The following is a 23,412-nucleotide window of genomic DNA, read 5'->3' on the forward strand; positions in this document are numbered from 1 at the left end:
TATATTTATTTAATCTAGACAGTTTGAGTTACGCAAATGCGCCTAGTTGCTGTCACGATAAAACCATACAGTGTGCGGCCGCCGGTTTTCAAGGAAGGCCTACAGCGCTGAATTTGTGTGTTGTCATCCCTGAAAGTTTCATCTCGTTGGTCAGCATGTTTGTGCCTTTGCAGCCCTTCAAAGGCCACCAGTGGCATGAGTACTCGCTTGTGCTGGTAAGTGCGCGTGTAATGCAATCGTCGCTTGACATTAATGCAGGGAGGCTGACAAAAGGACTTCGGATGTGCCCGTGGTCGTGTCTCTCCTGTTTGTGAAACTAACATAACGAACATGCTGTCTTGATTTAGTGTTCACATATATGCAGGCACAATGCATACCATTCTGTTGACGTCTTATCTAACGCTTGTGGCTGCTATGAATGGCTGCAATGAGATTAGTTGTGTTTAGTGGTACTAGGCTGTTTTGTTTGATTGCATTCGTTGTCATCGGCTGAACAGAGGTCTGAGATGCGGTCTCTCGAATAACAAAAGTGACAGTCTTCACAACAGGCTTTCAGCTTATAGACATACTGATGGTTTATCTCTGAATTCCTACATTCCTCGTGATCGAAGATTTGCTGTGTTCATCTGTTGGAAGATGGCAATTGTCCTGGTGTGTAAGGTTGACCTGAGGCATTGTGCTTTCGCCACTGCTGCAACTTGAGCTGCCTTGAGCTTCCCGGATATGCGACGGAAACGTGAACGATCAGGGGGAGTCTTAATGAGCAGTAAATACAAGAACGCCGAATAGTTAGCACTTAATAATAGTAAGGTTATCACCTTGTTTTAAATCGCGCACGACCCTCAATTGTTCGCAGTAATAAGACATCAATGTGGGGGCTGCACTGTCACTGTGGCGACCTTTTGCCACTGTCATTTGCAACAGTGCACGCATGTATGACATGCAATTCAGGTGGCATGCAGTCTACTTAGTAATGTGCAGTTGATCTGTGACGAAATGGGAAAGAAGGTAGTATTAATTTAGTCAAGGAAAGCTAGAGCTTCAAGGAGACACTAAAGGCACGTTTTAAATCTTACTGTAGTTAATAGACTATATTCCTGAGAGTCTCTCGGCACTTGTTTTGCACCTATAGACCACATATCCGCAGCAAACGACAAATGAAAACAGTGGAACACATCAGAAAGCATTTCAATCATTATTTAATGGGAGTGGCTATTCTGCCGGCAGCCGGGAGAAATATGTTCTCGAAATTCTCCCGGCAGTCGAATCTCATTGGCTGATGGAGTGACGTCAGAAGTGCCGGCAAAATTATATTTTTTGCATTCTGCCGGCAGCCGCGAGAAATATAATTTCGTCGGAAGATGAAGTGGCGTTAGAAGTGCCGGCAAAATAAACATCCCATTCTGCCGGCAGCCCGTAAGTGCCTGCAAAAATAACATTTTCGGCAGCTTGCTGACGAAATGTTTTGCTTTAAGGCAAATCTGTTAATTTAGATTAAGTGATGTAATATAAACAGTTGTTAATTTAGCAAATATCAGTTGACTGACGCTAAGCGACAGCCGGGAGAATGGCGTACAGCGCCGGCTAAATTGCACTTTTGCCGGCAGCTTCGACTTCTCCCGAAAGTTCAGCCAAATGGGTTAATTTTGTGAAGTTCGGTTGACTGACGTATCGACCCTCCATCCCGATCGGACGTCGGTACACAGTAACGTTAGGGTCTCAATCCGGATCCAGTGACTCGCGCGTTGCACTCGGAAGCGCGATCAAGTGCCCGTGTGACCGAGGGGTGGGGGGGGCAAAGATGCCTGCGTTCCGCTGGCACCCCATAACGTTTGTAAAGGTTGCGGTTAGCATTACCGCAAGGTGCATTGTCGTGGCCAGAGTGCTCTAGTGGCGACCGTATTTTTACAACTCGATTCTGTAGCAATGTTATCGAAAAAAAGTCTTATCGCGCGAAGACAGCCGATGTGTCAACACAGTTTTCTGCGCTGTACCTGGACATTCTTTCATCCAACTGCGCGAACGTTGCGAACTTCTCACCGACGGCGAGGGGTCGGCTTGCAGAAATTTTCGTGGCAGCATTTCGTGGTAGCAGTGGTCACGTTCGCCTAGCTCCCGATTCAGGGAGCGACTGAGAGCGAATTTCATCCATGGCTAACACCACTAGCACTGTTTCGAACAATATTTGCCTCAATCTGACGAGCCATGTGTCACGCCGATCATGCCAATGACATGCCGCACGTGCGGCAAAATGACGTGAGACGTGACATGCTGTCACGTAACTCCATCAGCCAGTGAGATTCGACTGCCGGGAGAATTTCGAAAACATATTTCTCCCGGCTGCCGGCAGAATAGCCACTCCTTTATTTAATTGCTTTGGCTTGGCTTCATGTTTGCATTAAAAATTGTCCTTGAAAGAGAAGGCCCTTGTTCTTTCCTTAAGGGCCCCCAAACTGGTCCGAGTTCAGAAAATTTTTTTCTTTACTAGTAGGAGCTGTGTACCAGTCATAAATAAACATAAAACTGCAATCATGTTTCGAAATTATGCTGTAATAACAAAGTTACAGGCATTTGACGAGCAACTGAGTGGCCGCTGCGTTTTCTGGCTCTCCTTTGCTTTGTCCTCACAGGATCTCTCTTGTACTTGGTGCATACTTCGTCTCTCCAATTCTGTGCAGTGCATTGAAAACTACGGGGCGCGTCTGCTAATCAGAATGGATAACCAAAGGAATTGCTCCTCCATTCTAAGCCTCTGATTGGCCTGCACGCGATGCTGACTGCATGGAAGCTCCACGGAAGGATCGGTGGCACACGATAGGCAACCTCCCTTCTTTCCCAGAACACACAGCCGGCTCTTGCCAAGTTGGCGCTCTTGTACCTCGGCAGTTGACCTATGGCAGCTTTTGCCTTGGTGACGTCACGACGTGCAAAGAAAGGACTGGAACAGTCCAGAGAGGAGCACGGGAATGTTTATTGAATTTGTGGCTTCTCTGCACTGTCATATTAGCCGAAGATGATCACTCCATTCTGTACGTGATGCACATGTGATTATTTAAAAGTGTTCAAAATATCACGTGGTTTAGGGTGCCTTCGATAGATGCCCTTGAGATATAGTAGCGTGACAACCTTTGTTTTCTTTCCAGCCTGTCGTGTCTGTCGGCAATGCCGCTCAGCTGGCAGTTGACCTACTGCTGTCGACACTCGAGACAGAGCTGGTCGGCTACATCCACTCGACGGCTCTTGTGCCACTTGTTGGCGGGAATCCGTATCGTGTTAGCGACCAGAGGCTTGCCACGGCATGCCAAGGTGAGCTGCTTGTTAACTTTTTCTTCTGTGCATCAGCACAGTGCCTCCATGCGGGGGCCACCTTTTAGGCCTCGACGTATCAGTGACCCGTGAACACGAAGCCATCATTTGTACTCTTCGAGAAGTCAGTTATCTCTACATTGTTGTCCACAAGGACTGTCACGTGATTTTCTGTAATTACACTTTGCCTCACCAACTCTCTAGTGCAGCGAAGGCTCGAACCTGTGTCTGGCAATCAGTAGCAAGAGCTAGCTGAGTGGTTCCAGAGCAGGAAGGCGGGCTCGCCAAGTCATGCGCTACTAATCCTCCTGTGGCGTTCCATTCAGTTGTCATCCTGCAGAGGGGTGATCAGGAGGTGGACAATGGAGGAAGCCTTCCTTCCGATTTCTCTTTTTTGGTTGTCTGATAGAACCCATAGCTTTCGCTACGTGGAGTTGGTGTAATGCAGTATAACTAAAGCAAACAAGATTGGCACTGACCATGATATTCCTTGACAGTTTAGCCATACTACTTTGATTCACACTATTGATAGTAGGTCTTTGTATGTTGTGTAATGTTGTTGGCCATGATTTATCAGGTGTAGTGTTCATTGCAACCAAGAGCATTTTTAAGAAGAAGAAAGAAAGAAAATTGCATTGTGACGTTTTGCGGAAACATTATACTCAGTGTGATCAAGGGAGGGAGAGGCGAGTCAGTATAGTAGCTGTTGGCATGGACATGAGCGGTGAAATGCTTGTAAACACGCATTTGGCTATCGGTTGTTCGGGGCAGTGTTCTTGCTTCTATGTGGGCCAATACACAGCGTGATGCTTTCCATAGTGAAAAAAAAAGGAAGGCAGTTTGGGGGGGGGGGGGGGGGTCATCAGTGGGGGGGCCATCGATACGCTCCATGGTATACAACACTTCTAGCATGTTTACATGTATTCATATTGCCAAAAAGCAGGCATGCAAACACGGACACAAGAAGGTCATTGCATCAATCGGTGAATAATTGAGTGCATATGTTTGTTGATGGGTGAGACGGGTGACGGGCCTAGTAATCATTCGTTGCACTGCCATGATTGCAAGTGTACAGCAAAATTTGCAGACAGTATAGTTTTGTTCAGGCACATAAGCGAAGAACTTCGCCTTACAGTCTAGGATTGGGATGTCATTAACAGCGGTAGTGCATGTGTAAGTCAGCCCTCCATTATACTACACAAAGAAGGAGTGTAATGCCTAAACAGTTATCTTTTCCGAGTGCCCGCACGTGTCCATGATTGACGCGTGGGCACTGCGCTTCCTTGAGCAAGCGTGGAAAGTTTTGTGTGTTCCTTCTTTTCTGCCACTATATGACTTTTCAGTCGTACAGTGGCTGAGTGCATGTTTGCGTCCATGTCTGCACACCTGCCCTTCAGTCACGTGAAACCTTAACAACTTGTTCAACTTTCAGTCCTTCGATGTTTAGGTGCATGGACATGCTAGGCCCAAATTCGGCTTTAAATGTGGTGCCAAAATGCATCCCTGGTTCAAACTTCTTGGCACAGAAACAATGGATGAGGCAATTGGCGTACACAGGCACTAATTACGAACTGTAACGCTTTATTTTTGATAGCGCTTGTGTGAGTCGTTTCCCCTCCGTTCGTTGTTTCTCCCCTAGGAAGTTTGATCATGGAAGTAATACCACCTACCCTGATTTGGGACATTTCATGCCTGGGCATGTTGGCACAAATGCGTGCAATACTATAGGGGTGTCCGGGCAGCAGTACTGTTGTGGTAGTCTCACCAAAGTGCACACTTGGGATCATGCATCATCTTGAAGTCGATTTAATTTCTCGAAAGTTGCCCATGCTCTTTCCTTTGAAGTAATAGCTGCTTGCATAACAATTCACTGTTCACACTTCTACTGGGTTATTATGACTGCAAAAATAAAATAGTCTCCTGGTGTGTGCCCGAAATTGAGTCATGACCTGTATTGTATACAGTTTGGGAGTCTTCAATCTTTTCTGGCACCCGACTGCATGGGTAAACTTCCATAAATTTGTGCCTCATCACATGCTTGCCTGCATTTGTAAAATTGGACCCCCACTTCTTGAAATTTGCGCTCTTGTACTGTTAGCACCAATAAAAAAGTGAACTGTGGAGTGTACGGCTCTTGTGCACCTAAGAGGAAAGCATTTGTCACGAGGATTCCAGACTGACTTTGATGTGTCAAAAGCAATGTTCACTACATGAGAGAGCGGGTCACGAAGCCCTGTAACCATCACTTTTCACCAGGCTATGCAAAAGGCGCGTGAACCATGTCATTTGCATTTTGGTTTGTGCTGATAGTACTGCTACAAAGCATTGGGTGATAGTAAAAGAAATATTGAAATGCCTCTGCAACGAAGCATAACATGAATTCAGTAGATATTTAGGGAAATAACTCACAGATGTTTGTCTGTACACTTCATCTGACGGAACGTGCAACTGCAGCCGATCTTATGGCATCGAGGTTCATGGCATGCTTTGCAGGAAACTTGGGACTTAATCACAATAGAGCTGCAGAATGTTGAATGCCACTATTGCTTACCTTGTGGTCAAAATTCCTAGTAAGACAGCAGGCTGTTCATCACTGGTGCCTTCACCATTGACTGACACCTTCGCTTCCTTCCTTGGTGTTGGGCTGCTGAGCACGAGGTCGCGGGATCGAATCCCGGCCACGGCGGCCGCATTTCAATGGGGGCGAAATGCGAAAACACCCATGTACTTAGATTTAGGTGCACGTTAAAGAATCCCAGGTGGTCCAAATTTCCGGAGTCCGCCACTACGGCGTGCCTCATAATCAGAACTGGTTTTGGCATGTAAAACCCCATAATTAAATTTTTTTTAGGGGCGAAGCTCCTTATAGCGGCACCCGTTCCGTCCCCGTCGTAGTAGTAGTAGTAGTGTGTAACCAGTCTGAGAAAAATGAGAAAAAAATTCCGAAGTTGTGTCCGTAGCGCGGAATCGAACCAGGGACCCCTCGCTTCCGAGCGCGCGGCGTTAGCCCACTACGCCACGAAGCGGACATGGACAAACGCACCACGATGGCTATAAATACCCAACATTAACGAAAGGCCGCGTTTCTAGCGCGTTTCTAACGCGTTTGTGCTAGCGCGTTACGGCCCGTGTAAGACGCTGTGGCCTATCCACCTTACCTTCAACGCGTTTCGAACGCGCTGCCCAAAGCGGTGGCAAGTCAAGTTCAAGTCGAGGAGCGTTTATGAATACGGGGGGTATACTCTCTCAGCAGTCATGTGATGGCGTCGGCAAACGCGGTGCACGTTCCGGCATGTGTAAATGGCTGCGTAAGACGCTGTGGCCGCTCCCCCTTACTAGAGAGTACTGCACGTTTCTAACGCGTTTGTGCTAGCGTCCCCTTAAGCGGGAGATCCGATGATTCCCTCCGGAGCTTCGCCCACTCATCATCATTCACCTCGTGGATCTGCTGTCATTTTTTTTTTTTTTTTGCTTCCTTCCTTTCCTTAATGGCTTTGACAATGCTGTTGGTTGTCAGTTAAGGTGGGTGGTGGTACCGTAGCCACTTAGGAGAATGGACGTTTCCGTACGGGGTCTTTGTTGTGGTCCTGACCAACGTTCCCTACGCAAAGCGCAGCTCAGAGCCGACTATAAAGGGAAATGGCGGCATCTCTCTGTGCATTTATTTAAAGCAACAAATCGGGCCATCGCAGCCTCTGAAGTTGCCTTGTTGTACAGGCAAATACGTTATATGGTGTTCAATACAGAGGCATTCACAATCTTGAGAGATAGCAATTTGGTGAGGGGATATGAAATTCTTCATAATATACAGGTAATTTCATTGTAGAGGCGCTTGACTGTAGTTTGTGAAATTTAGAAGGTTGTTACCTGTTTTGACCATCAATACCTATGCAGAAAGCTTGAGCACATAGTTTTGATCTAAGTGTTGCTGATGTTGCCTCATTGTCATCTTTTGCTTCAGTCTACGTGTGCCACCGAAGCAAGCTTCTAGTGGTGCAACAGAGGACACCAGTTTCAGCAGTGAGTGTCCAGACTTGTCTTTCTTACCCAATGCAGCACCAGTAAGGGGGCCCACAGCACTTATTTAAACAGGGAAATTTCGTTCATGTTCTTGTTGATCTGGATGTGCCTTGTTCAGTCTTTTTCTAACAGACAGGTCTCTACAGCTGTTACAAAAAAAGAAACTAGGTTGTGAATTTTTAATCTAGCTGTGGTGTGCAAAAAGAAATAGCCACGGTTGTATGTTTTAGGTTGAGCCCAAATAGAATACAGCTGCGAGATTTCCACTTGAAATCAAAGCACAAGCTCTTAAAGTGGAGTGAGGTAAAAAAAACTTTTTGATAAGTAGCTGGTCTACTTTTTGAACGTTTGGCAATGTAAGTCTCATGCTTCAAGCATGGTATTAACACACACTGCTTTGTTGCACCGAGATGCCTTGTCTCAGTACCCACAGGTGCCCTGTGGCTGATAGTTATTAATATCCATACAATTTAGGTCATGTATGTTGCCAGATGACCACACGCTGAATTGGCCAGTTGCTAAAGTTTGTGATGGTGTCATGTAAATTAGTTAGGCTGCAGACAGATGTCACTGCATGGCTGCAGTGGGAAATGTGTACTTTCCTGTGTTTGTGTGTTGACAGAACTGCCGCACTGAGTATCGCCAGTTTCTGACGGAATGGATCAAGCAGGAGAGGTTCCGTCTGGTCATCATGCTCTCCAGCTGCCTCTCCCAGTTCACGAACCCCTCCGACCTCCCCAGGTACGTCTGGCTTCAGGAATTCAGTCGTAGCCGGTGTTCTCATTGCTTAGTCAACTCAGACAGGTTGTTTCTGTGACAATACTGAAGTTCAAAGCAATAGAGAGGCTCCCAGGAAGATGGTAGCGTGAAGCGATTAACAGTGGTCGAACAAGGAATGGCGCTGGAACCAAAACTTTGACAAGGCCACTTGTCAAAGACAAGTACGTTTGTCGGAATGTTAGCTCTAGCGGCATGCCTTGTTTGTGAAGGTGTGCGAATAGTAATTTGTGAGACCGAATTGAATAGGGATCGAATTGTGCCAGAAGTGATTCGAATCGAATATTGAATTGTTTTCGAATAATGAACAGCAATTGTACCAATTAATATTAGGAAGTCTTTTCTGTGGTTACATAGTACGTCATGAAACATTGTTTAATAAAAGCACAAATGGAGAATTAGGAGCAACGAAGTAGCTTCTTCGCATGCACGAGACTCTTCAGAGAGTGCAAATGATCAAATGTATACCTGTGAAGTATGGCTATGTCTGCCCCACTACACAAGTTCTGATTTTTATGTTTATACTATGCTCGCAGGTGTGAAAATTTCCCGTACCTTAGCTCCAATTTTATGTTTATTTGGCCGCAATTGACAGCTTGAAATATTCAAAAAGTATTTTAAAAATATTCCCATTTTCGAAAACTAGCGATTATTTGATACAAAAACCAAATCGAATAGTACACTAATTGATTCGTTATTCGATAGTTGTGAATATTCGCACACGCCTACTTGTTTGTTATATCGCTGTGAATCACTTCAAGGCTGATGTTTGTCTCTCCTTTAAGATGGTGAACCTTCTAGAACTGAAACAGATTGCCATTAACGTTGTATGCAATTGCATTAAGGAAGATACGCTTTCAAAATTGATTTTCATTATTAATGATGTAGCCAGCTGAATGTAACCTATATATTTTATTTATGAATGTGTTTTAATTTATCAAAATCTTATTTATTTTTCTATGCCCCCTGAAAGTAGAAACAGTATAGTCTCTTGTGTACGTTTACAGCTTTGTATCGTGACTAAGAGAGTGTTATATAATGTAGTCTGCATTGTATAAAGTAGCTGGATGGAGCAGACATTGCAACAAAGTTAAAGATTTGATGTTGTTTACTTTAATATTTAAAGAAATATTGTTTATCTCAGCTGCCATTTTTGAGAACATTGTCGAGGGGTTTCCCAAAATGCACGTAACCAAAATTGCCAAAAATTATAACTGAATATCTAAATGGATGTGTAGACTGCAAGTGTCAATTTCTTATTATAATTTTAAAGAGAACATGGTGCTGGGCAGGATTTGTACATTCTAATTAAACAACGACCCCAAAGTTCAATGTGTGTGTCTCATTGTGACATCTGTATTTGTGCTGATGTCTAGTAATTACCGTATTTCCTTGATTGTAGGCCAATACCTTTCTTTAAAAAATTTACTAAATTGTTGTTGCTGATTTTATCAAAGTAATGACGAAGGAGCTCGCAAACGTTCAAGGCATTGCTCGGAACAAGTTCAGACGCTGGTTAGCTTTGACATGCCTTTGACATGCATAGGTCAGGTAGTGACACGGCGTCATGGAATTAAATTCTGGCCGATTTGATAATGCGAGCATTCTGAAAGCACAACATCTGACTCTGTTGCATGTTCTTTTTCCTAGTCAAATGTCTTTTTTCGTTATCCTTTCATTAGAGAAAAGTTTTTTTATTTGCTGAACTTCCGAATAATGGGAGCCGGCCTAGAATTGAAGCTGGCCTAAATTCAAATAAATACGGTTATTTCCATTCGGATGTTAAGATCAGTCAATCAATTTATCCATGAATTAATCGACTAATTGTTCAACCATTTCGTCAAGCAAACGATCAATCAATCGTTTGCATTGTTAGCAGTTTATAACTACTTTTCTGTTGCTTTGCTATTCTCCCTAGGTACTCGGTGCACTACTACTGCACTCCGGCAGTCGGCGAGCCCGTGGAGGCCCAACTGAAGGCACTGCGCTGGACGCGACTCGAAAAGCAGGACCCCGTGACCCGAGAACGCAACCCTGACGGAGTGCTGCTCATGCCCGGCTCGGGCATCACTCGGTCTCTGCTCGACAAGTGGTGAGTGAATTTTGGGGGCCACTAATGGGAGCATGGTGGTGGCGTGGAGCAGAGGTAGAATACCCGGCTTCAAATCTGAAGGTCGTAAGTTCGAATCCTACTCCAGTCCACCACTTTTTGAGGCATGGAGTGGTGTCTGACACCGGCAAGAAAAAAAAATATTGCCAAGAGCTAGTGGGGCTGTACTAGTTCAGATGCAACTAAACTAGGAAGGCCCACTAAACTTCATCAAAGTCACTCCCTCACCAGAACAGGAATTGGCCTCCCTGGTGCAGTGTTCGGCCGCTACCTCCCTCATGACTCCCACAATTAACCCATGGCCCTCAGTCCCCAGTGGCTGTGGAGCACCTGACCAAGGCGGCGGTCAGACCTGCTACGCGGCAGAGGGTGCTAAGAATCTCTGGGTCCGGGCAGGCCGCCACTGGAAACTGAGCCTGGCAACATTCAACACGCGCACCCTCTCGAGTGAGGCTAGTTTAGCAGGACTTTTTGAAGAATTATCAGGAATTGCCTGGGATATTATTGGTCTTAGTGAGGTTAGAAGAACTGGTGAGGCTTACACAGTACTGACTAACGGCCACATCCTCAGCTACAGAAGTCTTCCAGATAAGAGAGAATCCGGGGTAGAATTTCTAGTCCATAACAACATAGCGGGCAACATTGATGAATTCTACAGCATTAATGAGAGGGTAGCAGTCGTCGTAATAAAGCTGAATAGAAGGTACAAAATGAAGGTAGTACAAGCCTACGCCCCAACCTCTAGTCACGATGATGAAGAAATAGAACAGTTTTATGAAGATGTTGAATTAGCAATGAGAAAGGTACAAACTCAGTGCACTGTAGTCATGGGCGACTTCAATGCAAAAGTGGGGAAAAAGCAGGTTGGTGAACAAGCAATTCGCAACTACGGCATCGATTCTAGGAATGCAAGAGGAGAGATGTTGGTAGAATTCGCGGAAAGGAATAGGCTCCGAATAATGAATACATTCTTCAGGAAGCGCAGCAACAGGAAGTGGACCTGGAAAAGCCCTAATGGAGAAACAAGGAATGAAATAGATTTCATACTCTCTGCCGATCCAAGCATAGTGCAGGATGTAGAAGTGTTAGGTAAGGTAAAGTGCAGTGACCATAGGTTAGTGAGGTCTAGGATTTCTCTCAATTTGAAGAGAGAAAGAGTGAAATTAGTCAAGAGGAAACAGGCCAACCTAGAGGCAGTAAGGGTAAAAGCAGACCAATTTAGGCTGGTGCTCGCAAACAAATATGCAGCTTTAGAAAAGGAAGATGAAGACAACATAAAGCTAATGGATGAAACCGTAACTAGGTTGATCACAGAAGCAGCAATTGAAGTGGGAGGTAAGGCACCAAGGCAATCAGTAGGTAAGCTCTCCCAGGAAACAAAGGACCTAATAAACAAACGACAAAACATGAAATGTCCAACTCAAGAGATGAGATAGAATTCGCTGAACTGTCAAAACTGATCAACAAGAAGAAAGTAAGGGATATTCGAAATTATAACGTGGGAAAGATTGAGGAAGCCGTAAAATATGGACGCAGCATTAAATCAGTAAGAAAGCTTGGCATAGGACAAGGCAAGATGTATGCACTGAAAGATAAGCATGGTAATATCATCAGCAATTTCGATGACATAGTAAAAGCAGCGGAAGAATTCTATACTGACCTGTACAGTGCCCAAAACAGCCAAGCTACTTTCATTCAAAATAGTGATGAACCGGATACAGAGGCTCCTTCTATAATTAGCGATGAAGTTAGATGGGCCTTGAAAGACATGACCAGGGGAAAAGCTGCTGGAGAAGATGGAATAACAGTAGATTTAATCAAAGATGGAGGAGATATCATGCTTGAAAAGCTTGCGGCCCTTTATACGCAATGCCTCACAACTTCATGTGTACCAGAGAGCTGGAAGAACGCCAACATTATACTAATCCATAAGAAGGGAGACATTAAAGAATTATAGACCCATTAGCTTGCTTTCAGTATTGTATAAAATATTCACCAAGATAATTTCTAATAGAATCAGGGCAACACTTGACTTCAGCCAACCAAGAGAACAGGCTGGCTTCAGGAAGGGATATTCTACGATGAATCATATCCATGTCATCGATCAGGTAATCGAGAAATCTGTGGAGTAGAATCAACCTCTCGATATGGCTTTCATAGATTATGAAAAAGCATTTGATTCAGTAGATATACCAGCAGTCATAGAGGCATTGCGTAATAAGGAGTACAGGAGGCATACGTGAATATCTTGGCAAACATTTACAAGGATTCCACAACTACCTTGGTTCTCCACAAGAAAAGTAGAAAGTTACCTATCAAGAAAGGGGTCAGGCAAGGAGACACAATCTCTCCAATGCTATTCACTGCATGCTTAAAAGAAGTATTCAAGCTCTTAGACTGGGAAGGCTTAGGAGTGAGGATCAACGGCGAATATCTCGGCAACCTTCGGTTTCAGATGACATTGTCCTATTCAGCAACAATGGAGAGGAATTACAACAAATAATTGAGGACCGTAATCGAGAAAGTGTGAGAATTGGGTTGAAGATGAATATGCAGAAGAGAAAGATAATGTTCAATAGCCTGGCAAGGGAACAAGAATTCAGGATCGCCAGTCAGCCTCTAGAGTTTGTAAATGAGTGCGTTTACCTAGGTCAATTACTCACAGGGGACCCTGATCACGAGAAAGAAATTTACAGAAGAATAAAATTGGGTTGAAGTGCTCACGGCAGGCATTGCCAAATCCTGACTGGGAGCTTACCACTGTCGCTGAAAAGAAGAGTGTACTATCATTGCATTCTACCGGTGCTAACATATGGGGCAGAAACTTGGAGGTTAACAAAGAAGCTCGAGAACAAGTTAAGGACCGCACAAAGAGCGATGGAACGAAAAATCTTAGGACTAACGTTAAGAGACATGAAGAGAGCGGTATGGATCAGAGAACAAACTGGGATAGCCGATATTCTAGTTGACATTAAGCGTAAGAAATGCAGCTGGGCAGGCCATGTAATGCGTAGGATGGATAACCGGTGGACCATTAGGGTTACAGAATGGACACCAAGAGAAGGTAAGCGCAGTCGAGGTCGGCAGAAAACCAGATGGGATGATGAAGTTAGGAAATTTGCAGGCGCAAGTTGGAATACGCTAGCGCAAGACAGGGGTAATTGGAGATCGCAGGGAGAGGCCTTCGTCCTACAGTGGACATAAAATATAAGCTGATGATGATGATGAATGGGAGCACTATGGTACGTAAATCATTCTCTTGGTCCTTTCGTTATTTTGGTCACAAACCTGGTGGCAGATCCCAATCCCTATCTGTCCTGTTCACTGTGCTGTTATCTTACATTCTAAATATGCACCAGCTGGCCCAGCAGTGTTGATGTGCCATTGAGGTCATTGTAGCAAAGTAGGCATATGCATAGTCCCTTCGATTGTTTATTATTTATTTATGTATTTATTTATTGGGCTCTTAGTCACTGTTTTGAATGGTTACCTCAACATAATAATTAGGGGAAGAGAGGTGTTTTATTTGTGGTTACTAGCAACCAGACGAAGGAAATGAACTACATTTAAACCTGGATATAACGAAATTGAAAAATTCCCGAAAAACTTCGTTATAAAGAGGATTTCGTTATATGCAGGTTCGGCACGAAAATTCGACAAAGAAACGCTCACTGTATTTACTCGTTTCTAACGCGCCCTCGATTGTAACGCGCACCCGTTTTCCGTTTTCGTCGAAGCACTCATCCTTGGAATGTCACACCAGGTACTGGATGCATGGACGCATGTCGTTTCGCACAAGCGCGAGGCGTCGGAAACGAGGAGTGAGCGACACGATGGCATCGTAGCTTCGTAGCACCTAGTGTCAGGTTAGTGAAGTGAAGCGAAGAGACTTGCGCAGTAACCAAAAAGTGGCGCTGCCAGCGCGGTAAAAAAAAAGTGTATATTTTTTTCCTTCGGCAACATCAACTGGAAAAGGAGAGGTGCCGGCTTGGCGGGCTAGGCCAGCTGCAGCAAGCGGCTGTATCAGGTTTGAATGAATGGAGGGGGAAAGGTCATGCCTGCGGCGGCAAGATCGCCGGGTCGAGGGATGCAGGCCCGCCTCGCGCACGCTCGCACACACGCACACGTGCGCTCGCTCTCGCCTCGCAGTTGCCGTGAATTCGAGCATGCCAAGCGCGCCGCCGCCGCTTCGCATTCTGTCACGGCTGAGAAGGTCTTCCAGTTGCTACTCGCGCAAAAATGGCAAAATTTGGGGCGAAATCTCTAGGTTGTCGGTGGGGAAAATTCATTATTTAGAGGGGGTCTCCTGCTGCCACTTCGTTACGTAGAGGTCTCAAATACATGTGCTTCTATGGAGTAACGGCGTGGAATAGAAAAACTTCGTTATATCCAGGAATTTGTTATATGGAAGTGCATTATAAGCAGGTTTAACTGTACATATTTTAATTGAATCTTAGACATGATAATGAATAGAGAAAAAAGGGCGGAGGAAAGGACAACTTTCTGCCTGTGGGAGCCGAGCCCACGACCTCAAATGGCAGGGCATCGCACGTGTGATGCAGAAATGATTACACACATTTTTTTCATTTATCTTTTCATTTATGTCTACATTTCAATCAAGGAACACAGTTCATTTCTTGTGTGCTTTCCTTGGCTTCATTAACTGTGGACTTCTTTTGGTCATTGCCTGAATGTAAGTACTTTGCTAAAAAGAGCAAATTACTTGGTTGTTGAATGGTCCTGCTTACTGTGAATTACCTTGGGACCTGTCTCTGTATGCATACCATTATGAGGAAAATGTGTTGGTGAAGTTGCTCAGCCTCGAATTGGAACATGCGGTGCATTGACTATAGATGCACAGTATCTTGGCTACTAGGCTATGGAAATGAATCGGTAAACTTCAATCATTTGTTTGGGTCTGTACTCTGGGTGCATTCATACCAGTGAGTCGTAGAAGTCGCACGACCCAAGTTCAATCGCAAATGGTTGCTTTGGTTGAAAAGTGACTTTTTCAGGTCAGCCGTTTGCTGCTTTATTTTTCAACCCCATCACAAGAGTCGCAAAGCTGCAGAACCAATCAGTCGGGTAGGATCAGGATGTCAGAATGCGCTGACAGTTTGTTTTACGTGTCACGATGGCAGTGTGAGCAAATGTAAACATAGGCTTTCGCAAGACGTTTTGGTGCTGCGACATCTTGCGGTGTGAACATTAGTCAGTGTGAGTTGCTCCTTAGTTGCCAGTCGTGGTTGGCCAAACGACCTCTTTCAATCTCTGATGTGAGTGTGCCCTTAGTGTGACAGCAATTTCACCCTCGACTCGCCGAACCTTGCTCAAAGCTCCTGCAATGGCCCCCCTTCTGTACAGTCAGATCTCGATAGGGTGAACTCGAAGGGGCTCGAGAATTGGTCGAAATTAAACAAAGTTCGACAAAAGGAAAGCCCACAGAATGAGAGATTTAGGTGCACTGCAGCATGACACAGTATAAATGCACTGAATTAACAGACATGTGAATACTAGTTGTGAAACAGTTCCAATTGTCAACTGCTTTTTTGGACACTAACAGAGCTGTGAAAATGTCGGACAGTCAGAGATAAAAAATCTAATATTGATAGTCAATTTCATTGTTTTATACAACTACATTACTGCTGAAAATTCGTTCACAGAATTTACCTCTATGCTGTGCTTCATTTGAAATTTCATTATTGTCGAGGCCGTGGATGCGACAACACAATATCAGCAGTGATGGTAGGGCGGCGGTAGTGCTGTGACAACAGAATGTGCGAGGATCGAAGGGCCTTCCCATGCCTCATCTCCAGCTCGCGCATGATGACAGCCACTTGCCAAGCTCAATCTTGGAACTGCCGTGCCACATGGCAACATGGCAGACATGGCTAGTGCACCAGAGCTTCTTTGCCGCTCAGACTGCTTCTCCCTCCCAGAGTCGAGTCTCGTGCGCGAGCAAACGTCACTGGGATGCGCCCTGAATGACCAACCTGTGATTGCCCTGTGCATCCTCTTGCCTCAGCTCTGAACCGTTGAACACTTCCTCGCCGTGGCAGATGCTACTCAGGCTGGGTATGAATTGGTTCTGACGACCTTTGCCCTTGCAGCTTCTCGTTATCATTGGAGCGCTGCCCAGTTAGCCTACCGCAGTGGCCGATTGATCTTGCACTGAGTGTCTTGCCCGCAAACTGTGACTGTCGAACTGTGGTGTATCTGAGGTTCGTAAACCCACGTTTGTTGACAATCTGCCTCTGGAGCTTCATCTGTGTCGTGTCGGAGAGTCGGCAAAACCCTGCATGGCTCTAGTGTGGAAGAGCGTGTGCCCTTTCTGACTGTCGCTCGGAGGAGTCGCCTCATGCAGACCGATCTTCACACGTGACAACGATGGTCGTGATGATGGCACGATGACGACGCTTCGCTGACAAAACATTCAAGACAGCAGAGAACCGTCATTGCTAGAGGAACGCCGAGAGTAGCCGCTGCGCTAAAAGCCACACTGTGGACAACTGCTCCATTGCACACCAGCTGCGCTCCTTGAGTGTATTGACTGCCTCTGAAGTACGTGCACAGACAGACATCAGTACATTTGGAGTTCATGTTGCAGACTGTACTAACTGCCAGGAACAAAAGTGTAACAGCTCGGTAGTTAGTGCATTCAACTCCCAACTCTACATTGCCACGGGTGCATTAGTTTGATCCGATGGCTGACGACGACTTAGTGGTGGCAGCATTACGGTGACGGTGTACTGTAAAGGACGGGTTGACACAGCAAACCGACTTTGAGCTCCTGAATGCTGTTTCGGTAAATGTAATGTTGGTAAGTGTCTCTGTACGTCTCATGCATATTCCTTGAATAAATTACAATTTGAGTGACTTGAGCATTGGATTCACTTGTTCCCTTTGCAGTGTCTCTGACGAGATCCCCGTTGTCCTTCTGCTTGTGTACTGCTCCGAGGGAGACAACACACCAGATGCCATCTTGTTGGCTGACCGATTGGACGAGTGGCTGCACCTTTGCCAGGTGAGAGGGAGTAGCTTTGCGAGAGTGCACCTATAGAGAACATATTCTGAAACTTGCCGTGCCAACAAGTGCACCAGAACACACTGTGGAGTGATCAGTAGCAGCAGCTTCATAGTAGGACACTGTAGCAGTGCATACAACGTCAGTGGTGTTGCCAGAAATTTTTATAGAGGGGGCAAGCACTCACTTGACCAGTGACGAGGGGGGTGACGGAGGGTGCAGGTGCTTGATATGCCCCCCTGGCTACGCCACTGTACAATGTCATTAACATGAAATAAAATCTAAAGGGCCCTTCAGATCCCATGTGGTAACCTTGTTCATACGGGGAAACAAGTGCGCAAAAAAGTTTCGTTATATTGCCCAGCTGTGACATCTCTCACATTTCTGTAAATCTAATAAGCATAATGTTAAGAGACAGTAAGATGGTGGTATTGATCAGATATGTATTGGAAGTGCAGTGTCTACCACTTACTGTATTCAAAAGTGTTGTTATATGTGTCTGTGTGTAGTGACTCTGATTTCCTAATCACATGACTACTTGTGCTGCATTGATTACAAATAACCAAAAAGCTGAGAGGTGATATTCTGGTTGAAATTCCCAGGAAAAAAGTAGAGGTGGTCTGCTCATATGAGGCATGAAGTAGATAAACTGCTTGCCTGTTATGATAAGAGAGTGTGTACCAAGGCAAGCATAACACAATTGACGGTGGAAGAGGATCGGCTGTTGGGATGAGATAAAGAAATTTGCAGTCATAGAATGGGGCCAGCTGATGCTGAGCAAATGCAACTGGAGATCACTGGAGAGGCCTTCATACCACTGCAGATATATAAGGAGGCCGATAATGGCTTGACCATTTAATGTGACTTTCGTATTGGCCATTGATTATTGAAAAGAGAGCCACTATCACCACTTCTGCGTTTCGGAAGCGTCCAAAGCATTCCTTTGCCTGCAGTTTGTAACGACCCTTGACGGCAGATGCCTTCCATTGCAGCCGCCAACCGATGGTGGAGAGCAGAGCGGACGACGAGGACCGTGGCAGACGCCGATCTCATGGAGCTTGCTCTTCGGCAGTGCTCCGCCAACCAGCATCTACTAGTCTCGTGCGTCGTTTCAAGCCCTGCCTTACCATTGTTGGTGATGTGGTTTGCCAGAGAAGGGTTAATGCTTGCACCACCTGGTTGGTTATTTCGGGACTCGTCCATCGTGCATCTTTACGAGCATTGACTTTTCATAGAGTGGCTCTTTTCGGTGAACACTGCTGCATATGTAATGCCACAACATCAAGGCACAGTGAAAGTGATGATGTTCAAAACAAGTTGCATATTAAGTAGCATTCCCCCCACTTGGCTATAAAGTGGCTCTTTTGAATGAATGCTGCTCCAGATGTAATGTCTCAGTACGAGATGTGATAATCTTCTTCTTTCTGCGGTTTTACGTGCCAAAACCAGTTATGAGACGTGATAATAAAAACAACTATGTTTAACCCTGTAATGCGTAAACACAGTTCCACATCAAAGAAAATTAGAGCAACTTGTTCACCTTTATTTCCAGCCATGTAGAGTGCACTTGTACAAAAGAAAACAATGAAATGTTAAGTTATAACTATATTAGTGCAGTAATTAATTACTGATTGGCTTGCTGTACCATCCGCCACTAAAAACTCTTTCCAGCGTATCAAAAATGCTACTATGGGAGCACTGCACATTGTTATGCGGCGCTACCGTCGGCTATAGAAAAGCGCCACCCAACGGCCATTTTGACGTTTGTTGGGGTGTTGCCTCTGAGATCGGACGGCATCAAATCTCTGAGGTGATGCTTAAGAGAAGGAGAGGGCGACTCCATCTGCAGGTTGAAAATCGCTGCCCGAGGTTGGCACGGTGCCCATTGTGGCAGCAAACAGCGTGCCTGTGTTCCTAACGACATGATTCCTCGAGCTGCAAGACTCAGATGCGTTCATTCGCAGCGCTAACTTCGAGGGAAAGCTCATGTTTACAGCGAGCCACCTCTACGAAGTCGAGGAGTTTGCTATTGCAGGCAATTTCAAAATCTTTGGGACAGGTGCTTCTTAAGCTATAATGAACGTAGCGACAAGGCAGGAATTAATTATAGAACTTACCAGCAGCATCATGTGCATCGGTTTCTTGTTTTCAGGTTAACAGCCAAAGAATTCAAGCAATGGCTGCGCCGGTGTTGCGGGAAAGTTTAAACAGACTGCGGTTGTTGCTCTGCTTGTTCATGAGATAATGTCGAACTCGTGCACATGTCGATGCTCTTTCATCATGGAAAGCATACCAGACTTTCGAAAATCCACGAGCCAAAAGCAAAATCTAGTAAAGCTAGAACAGCTTAATTGGGTGCTAGCCATGCTTTTTAAGAAGACTAGTGTTCACTGTGGTGTGGTGGGGCCAGCTGCTTTAGGTTTAGGTGACACTGAATGCCTGTTATTCATACATGCTCCTTGCATAAACAAACGACCTCTCAAACTAACATTACCTGATTCTGTTACGATGAGAAAGAGACAAAACACGGTTCTAAATTTTATTGTCGAAGAAGCGGGAGCAAGGACGATGTCAAGGTTCTCTTTCTTCTGCAACGAAGCAGTTTGTATGGTTGGGTTGGTTTTCTGTTCTGGATGCCATTTTGACAACCGTCACTGGCGTGGTAACCCTACGTGCCAAGCTCGCCTTAATTCAGTCAATATGTTTCACCTTATTACAGGTTTGTACTGAGGTGAAGCATACTAAAAAGCACAGATTGTCCCTTTGACACGCGCCACCTTTGTCGTCCCAAAACATCAGCTGTTTAGCGAAACGGAGTAGCTCGTCATTTGTGCTTAAGTAACTGCTTGGCAGATGATCAAGAACACATAGTTTGAAATGCAAACTCTCCTTAATGCCGTAAATGATTTTTAAAGAGGAATATCTACAACTGGATGTCAGCCTGCAAGACACCGTTGTATCGCTGTCAGCACCACTCCACATGCGTGCTTGCTTGTTCCAAAATGTTATAAAATAATTAGCGCCTGTTAATGGCCTAACGTTAAGAGACAGGAAGAGAGCGGTGTGGATCAGAGAGCAAACGGGGATAGCCGATATTATGGTTGACATTAGGAGGAAAAAATAGAGCTGGGCAGGCAATGTAATGCGTAGGATGGATAACTGGTGGACCATTAGAGTTATGCAATGGGTGCCTAGAGAAGGGAAGCGCAGTCGCGGATGGCAGAAAACTAGCTGGGGTGATGAAGTTGGGAAATTTGCAGGCGCAACTTGCAATCAGCTAGTGCAAGACGGGTAATTGGAGATCGTAGGGAGAGGCCTTCGTCCTGCAGTGGACAAGTATAGGCTGATGATGATGATGAATGACAGTCATGGAAATGTAGCGGAGGTACATCTGCTGTGCTTTTAAGTCATGGCTGTTAAGTGCTGTTAATGTGCTGTTAAGTCATGGCTTTAACGTCTGAGTGACACCCAGCAGCCGTTGGCATTCGAATTTACTTTCATCAACTTCGTGCACATTACGCCCGGTCTCCCAAACAAAACGTGTGCTACTGAGTGGAAAAGAAACGTACCAGATGTAACTGCACGATGCACCCGTTTGTCATTAGAACAAGTTAAACGAAAATACCGAGCAATGAACCAGCTGTTTACAGAGTTTGGGCCATTGCTTCTCTGATATCTGTGCTGGCAAAAAGCTTTGTACCTGGAGCATTGCTGTATACACTCTTGCACCCCACAGCACAGTAGGTTTTGCAGTTTGGACGCGGACTTATTGCTGTTAACGCCGAGAACCTCAGTTTTAAGTTGAAATGTAAATTATATGGAACAAAACAGAGCGAAGAGCACCGGCAGACTCTGTACAATGGTACTGCCACTGTCAACATTTTAATAACGTTGGCCGCTCCTGCCAGTACGGTAGCTCTATATGGCTGCTGCTGCTAATCTCAAGTTGCACTTGTGCCACCACTAGAGGCGCCCTCGTCTGGGCTGGAGTAATTTCTGCAGGGTGTCTATGGGCTATGCATTCCCGTGTTTAAATCAGAATTTTAAGGCATCAAACTTAGCACGGCCTATATGATATTTGGGCATTACAGGGTTAAAACAAGTCGTCCTAATCTCGGGTGTCAACTTCAGATGAAACCTAGGCACTGTGAAACTGATTATTACACTCAAGTGTGTTATAGAAATGTAGATGGGTGGTTGTTTGCTGTTGGTTTGGGAGTATGAGGTCGCACATAATGGGTTCTTTCTGTTGACTGATTCTGGAGGAGATGATTTTCCACAAAATATTGAGCAAGCACCCACCCGAAATTGTCAGATAGTCACTATAATTATAAAGCTGAAGTGAAAATGAAGAGATTGATAGAGTAGGCACTTGCTAGGTCTGATCTTGGCGTGCATTTGAGGCTGCTTGCCGTCTGCATAGTGCCATCAGTGAGATAAAGAAAAATTCTGCTGTTGAAACTGCTTCAAAACATGAAAAATACCTAAATATTATTGACAACTTTCAATCTTTCTCTTCCTAACTGTGGGAATCAAAACAAATGCTGGACATGTATAACAAAAGACTAAATGTTCGCTTGATACAGTCGCGTTGATTGGGTATGACGACAATTCTTGACCATGCCAGCAGAGGGCAAGTTAACTCTATCCCACCATTCTAACCCCCTTCCTTTTGATGTCAAGCATTTGTGAAGCCCTTGGCTTCATGTGTTGTTACTTAGGTAAACAAGAAAAGCTGTGTCGCTTGCTATGTCATTTTACAACTGAAATGTTGTCTAAACGATTAGTGGGTGCTGGCCGTGTTCATAAGTGAAGCTGAAGGTTATGTGTAGTGGAAGGCTATAAAGCTCGCCCAAAAGTTTGAAAGTTCTTTATCAGTTTTGCCATGGTATGCCTTTAAAGATAAACTATACTTTAAACAGACACAATTTAATTTATGCCTGCTGGGGCTAAGCCGTCAATATTATGATTAGTATTGTTTTTCTGAAAGATGGCAAAATGCCTTCAGGTAGTGTAGGGCTCTGTCTACGTCTCTAATCCTGCATTTGTGTAAGTCTACATTTAGCGGTTGTGTGCTCTTGTTCCGACTTCTGTTTAGTCATACCTGGTCTAAGCATTCCATGTGACTGCCCTTATGAACAGAGTTACTGGTGCTGCCTACTGGTGCAAACCATAGATTCATGGACATCATGTTAAAGAATCGTGAACTGTTGAACAATTTGGAAAAAAAAAATAAAATCAGTATGACTCTGAACACTTTTGATGGCATGGTTGTGTGTACATTGAGTTGGGTCACAAACATCTGAAGCTCATTCAAGCTTTGAATGAAAGGGCATTTTGTAAAAGGTTAGTTTTTTTTTTTTTTTAATGAGTTCGCATGCATTAAACAGACGAAACTTATCCGTCGTGTCACCATATCTAACTTTTCTTTATCTCTGTTTTCATCCCTTCTGGGTTGCTATGAAGGCCGATTCTTCATTTCCATTCTGGCAGATACACCATGCAGTTTTTAGGAGCCTCTGCTGACTTGCATGTTTTCGCCACAATGTGGTGCTTTATGTGCAGAGCCCAAGTGTGGTAGTCCTTTTCTGACGAGTACTAAGTCCCCCACCTCTGATATTAATAACACTGTTTTGCTTCATATCAAAATTTCAGTTTATGCTTTCGTCATAGTTCGCTTGGTTTTCTTAACTGGGTTTTGTTTCTGTCAGCCAGACAATTTTGTCAGCTACAAGGGTCGGTTTGCCAGCAAGGTAGTACATTGTTTTTCCAGTATGACAGTTGATCCGGGATAAGTGAGACTCGGATATGTAGAATTATTGTCTATATCAAAGACTTGTAAAGTCCCCTTGAATATCCCATGCAAAAGTATAGCTATGTACTACAAGTGGCATCGAACTCCCGTTCACCGCTACATTCGATACAGCGAACTCGTTGCCGCGTTGCACCCCTGCAAGTGCGCTTCTCCTAACGGAGACTCGATTCCTTCACACATCGTCAGTAATATTTTAATGCCGACAAATTTGAAAGTGCGCTGTTTTGGCAGATACTGTCAAACAACAAATTGAATCTGAAGGGCCCATAGAGGAAGAATAAGCTGGGTGCTCTCAGTTTTGCTTACTGTGCATATGGATGGCTTGTGCAAACTGCCGCCGTTGGTTATCGGCAAGATGAG

The 23,412-nt window shown here is 44.9% G+C and overlaps 1 protein-coding gene across 1 annotated transcript; it reads left to right on the forward strand.

The window, feature by feature from the left end:
* Positions 1–56: 56 nt before the first annotated feature.
* On the forward strand, positions 57–18,782 carry LOC119433666 (proteasome assembly chaperone 2). The gene is made up of 8 exons (XM_037700918.2): positions 57–215; positions 3,144–3,306; positions 7,268–7,326; positions 7,949–8,067; positions 10,022–10,195; positions 17,123–17,237; positions 18,230–18,634; positions 18,687–18,782. Exons 1-7 carry the CDS (start codon positions 156–158, stop codon positions 18,332–18,334), a joined length of 795 nt encoding a protein of 264 aa, XP_037556846.1. The 5' UTR covers positions 57–155; the 3' UTR covers positions 18,335–18,634; positions 18,687–18,782.
* Positions 18,783–23,412: the final 4,630 nt, after the last annotated feature.

Source organism: Dermacentor silvarum, chromosome 11 (assembly GCF_013339745.2).
Source record: "Dermacentor silvarum isolate Dsil-2018 chromosome 11, BIME_Dsil_1.4, whole genome shotgun sequence".
Taxonomy (NCBI): Eukaryota; Metazoa; Arthropoda; class Arachnida; order Ixodida; family Ixodidae; genus Dermacentor; species Dermacentor silvarum.